This window comes from Muntiacus reevesi, chromosome 1, assembly GCF_963930625.1.
Source record: "Muntiacus reevesi chromosome 1, mMunRee1.1, whole genome shotgun sequence".
Lineage (NCBI taxonomy): Eukaryota > Metazoa > Chordata > Mammalia > Artiodactyla > Cervidae > Muntiacus > Muntiacus reevesi.
The window spans coordinates 5,995,009-5,998,787 of NC_089249.1; the positions used below are offsets into that span (position 1 = coordinate 5,995,009).

The 3,779-nt window shown below is 34.5% G+C and overlaps 1 protein-coding gene across 1 annotated transcript; it reads left to right on the forward strand.

Annotated features, from left to right (window-relative positions):
* The first annotated feature begins 448 nt into the window (after positions 1-448).
* LOC136163280 (olfactory receptor 9K2-like) lies at positions 449-1,420 on the forward strand. Its single transcript, XM_065927754.1, has one exon. The coding sequence runs from the start codon at positions 449-451 to the stop codon at positions 1,418-1,420; it is 972 nt and encodes a 323-aa protein (XP_065783826.1).
* The last annotated feature ends 2,359 nt before the right edge of the window (positions 1,421-3,779 follow it).

Consider the following 3,779-nt stretch of genomic DNA (forward strand, 5'->3'; position numbering starts at 1 on the left):
TGCAATGAGTCAAAACACTGATGTAGCAATCATAATGGTTATAAATACTATCTTAAAGGTTAGATTAATTGCTCCTATGTTAGATAATATGAAATACTGCTATTTTAAATGAAGAAAATCTCTTACCTATAAACACACTGAGTAGAAATTTAGAATGTAAGTAGTTTTAGGCAATAAAATATGCCAATTTCTTGCAGAAATCCATGCCACATATGATTTAATAAAATAACCAAAGAACATCTTTTGCTGTTTAATAGAATAACAGTTTAAGAAGCCTAATGAAATCTACTTCAAATTCTGGCATCTTCCTGACATTAAAATTTATTTGTATGCAATATCTCATTAAACTGCAAATAATTTAATTTTACACCTAGCGAGTATTGATAGCACTAGAATCAAAGCCACAATTTCATTTATTTTGCCTTGTGCCTCTCAGCAGCTTTCGACCATGGGCGACAGGGGAACAAGCAACCACTCAGAAGTGACCGATTTCATTCTTGTCGGCTTCAGGGTCCTCCCAGAGCTCCACATTCTGCTCTTCCTGCTTTTTCTGCTTGTCTATGCCATGATCCTTCTAGGGAACGTTGGCATGATGGTCATTATAATGACTGATCCCCAGCTGAACACACCAATGTATTTCTTCTTAGGTAACCTGTCCTTCGTTGATCTCTTCTATTCTTCTGTTATTGCACCCAAGACTATGATCAACTTCTGGTCTGAGAGCAAGTCCATCTCCTTTGCAGGCTGTGTGACCCAGCTCTTTCTCTTTGCCCTCTTCATTGTGACTGAGGGGTTTCTCCTGGCAGTCATGGCTTATGACCGCTTCATTGCCATCTGCAACCCACTCCTCTACACGGTCCAGATGTCAACACGTCTCTGTGTTCAGTTGGTGGCTGGTTCCTATTTTTGTGGCTGTATCAGCTCAGTTCTTGTGACCAGCATGACATTTACTTTATCCTTTTGTGCTTCTCGGGCCATTGACCACTTTTACTGTGATTACCGTCCACTTCAGAGGATTTCTTGTTCTGATCTCTACATTCCTAATGTGGTATCCTTTTTCTTATGCAGCATTATCATTTTGCCTACCATAATCGTCATTATTGTGTCTTATATATATATAGTATCCACAGTTCTAAAAATACGCTCCACTGAGGGGCGTCAGAAAGCCTTCTCCACTTGCAGCTCCCACCTGGGAGTCGTGAGCGTCCTGTATGGGGCCATCACTTTTATGTATGTTATCCCTGACAGATTTCCTGAGCTGAGTAAAGTGGCCTCCTTGTGTTACACCCTGCTCACTCCCATGCTGAATCCTCTGATTTACTCTCTGAGAAACAAAGATGTCAAAGAAGCTCTGAGGAGAATCCTGGGCAAGAAACTATTTTTATTTAATTCTGTATTAACTGAAAATAGAAGTAAGTAAATGTAATATAACTGAAAGCACCAAGTTTTATAACAACCTGGGTAAGGACTGATTCAAAAAAAAAAAAGAGAAATGTACCCATTACTCTTAGAGACTATTTGTTTGAATTCTATATACTTCCGGCCAAAGAATACATTTGGACTATGTTCTGTCAGGCTGTTGATTTTGGAATGAAATTACTTTCTCTGTACTTCATTTCATGTTCATCTTCATTTCATATAATGATCATGATTACATTGTAATTTGTTTTTAGGAAGTCCGTATGCCAATTTTACTCCAAACTCTGAAATTACTGTTTGGGATGTATTGTTTATCTTGAGTCAGTAACATATTTTATGTGGATATATGTTTACTTGGTAGAGGTAATACAATCTGATGTATTTAGCAAGACAGAACAAAATAATGAAGAAATCTTTGTGTATGTCTAGTGAGAGAATCAGATAGTCTGATTCTAGTACATAGAGTCTGAAATGTGAAATGTAAGTAGCACTCAATGGAGAAGGGAATGACAACCCACTCCAGTATTCTTGCCTGGAGAATTCCATGGACAGAGGAGCCTGACAGGCTACAGTCCATACGGTCACAAAGAGTTGGACATGACTGAGTGATTAACAGTTGCCAAATGGCTAAATGAATGGTGCATTTAGCTCATGGTTCTGTGAGTTAAATCATTGTTATTTCTCCCTTCATTTGAATATCTACTAAGCTGATAAATTATTTTTGAAAATTCTCCTTTTTCACAAGAAAACTAATAAAAATAAATGAGTAAAGATAATTCATATTTTGTTATATATGACAGTGAGAATTCATTCATCAAATTAATATTTATTGAATTTTAATGTACTCTCTGCCTATAAAAATTTCTAGGTGTAAGTAATTTCTGTAGTTGAGATCACACTAATTGGGGGAAAATACAGTCATATGGTAAACCCAGTGAATAAAGGCATATGTAGAAATTACAAAGAGAGCAGCTTCTACAGATGATGATATAAATGACTTTTTTCTGCAGGCAGCACTGGGAAATTTTTTTTAAGATAGGGTGTGTTCTAAGAGCCATTTTCTAAAAATCACATTGGTAACTTGCAGTAGATAAATATTCATGGAAGAAGATAATCACAGAAAATGTGTGATTGTTCAAGTAAGAGATTCTGGTGTCTTTAAGGATGAGTCTTACACAAGATGGTGATGAGAAGGAATACCTTTAAAATTATAGCTAAACTAAACTGAATACTGATTAATGGTTGATAAAACAAGAAATAGGTGGAAGTGAAAAATGACTTCTAAACGTTGAGCATCTCTGAAGAAATTCTGCCTCACAAAATGAGGAGGAAAATATGAGTAATAATAGTTAACGATTAAGAGTTAAGAAAATAATGTCAGGTCAGACTGAGCTTTCTAATTCAGGTTTTGCTTATGTGCTCCATAGTCAACTGTCTTTACTTTGCAGAAACTCCTGTTTCTCAGTTTAATATAATGATGACAGTAATGTCTAACAGGCAAAGACTCTGTGCTTCAGATTTAGCTGAGGTGGAACTGAAAAGAATTAGGAGTTTCATTCTTTGAAGGCTTGTTCCATTATAGGACTCATAGTGTTGCATGAAAAATTCTATATTTCACATGCAAAAGAGTGCTAGTATAATATGCCTAAATAAACTGAAGAGCACTTTTATCTAAAACATTCTTATGTCTTTAATCTCATCTTGTGACATCCCATTACATTTTTAGTTATAGCTGATTGTAGAGTCATAACTAGTCAATTTTATTAAGTTAAATGGTAGAGTTCATGGTATTGAATCCTCACTCAGTTGCTGCTACACTATCAAGAATTACATTTAAAAATTTTGCCTCTTTTATTATTCTGTTTTTATATAAGAGATATCTAAATAAATTGTTAATTATTAATGATAACATTTTTATTATAACTCATAATAAATATATAATAAACACACATAAATAAGTTTTCTATTTTCTTGAGTATCTTTCTATTTTTCAAGTGAAAATTAAACCTTTTTTAAAAAAAAAAGATATTTCTGAATCATTGCTCAAAAATGCAAGTTCTTGGATCTAAAAAAGATATGCTCATTATTTTTTTAAAAAACACATTACTCCAGAAGAATTTGTGTGAAATAAACAGTATGTGTTTAAAGTGAACAACTCTGTGAGTTTTGGTGTCAATAAAAACACCACATCTTCAAGATACAGAACATTTCCTTCATTTCCCAAAGGTTGATTTTGCCTCTTTTCAGGTCATGCTTCCTTCCAAACCCATTTCTAGATAACCAGTGCTTTGGCTGTTTTATAATGGAGTCATATAGCATGCACTCTTTTCTCTCAGGCTTCTTCACTGAGTAAATTGATT

Bases quoted from the DNA above. Each gene is read 5' to 3' on its own strand.
- LOC136163280 (XM_065927754.1), top strand. From the start codon at position 449: ATGGGCGACAGGGGAACAAGCAACCACTCAGAAGTGACCGATTTCATT.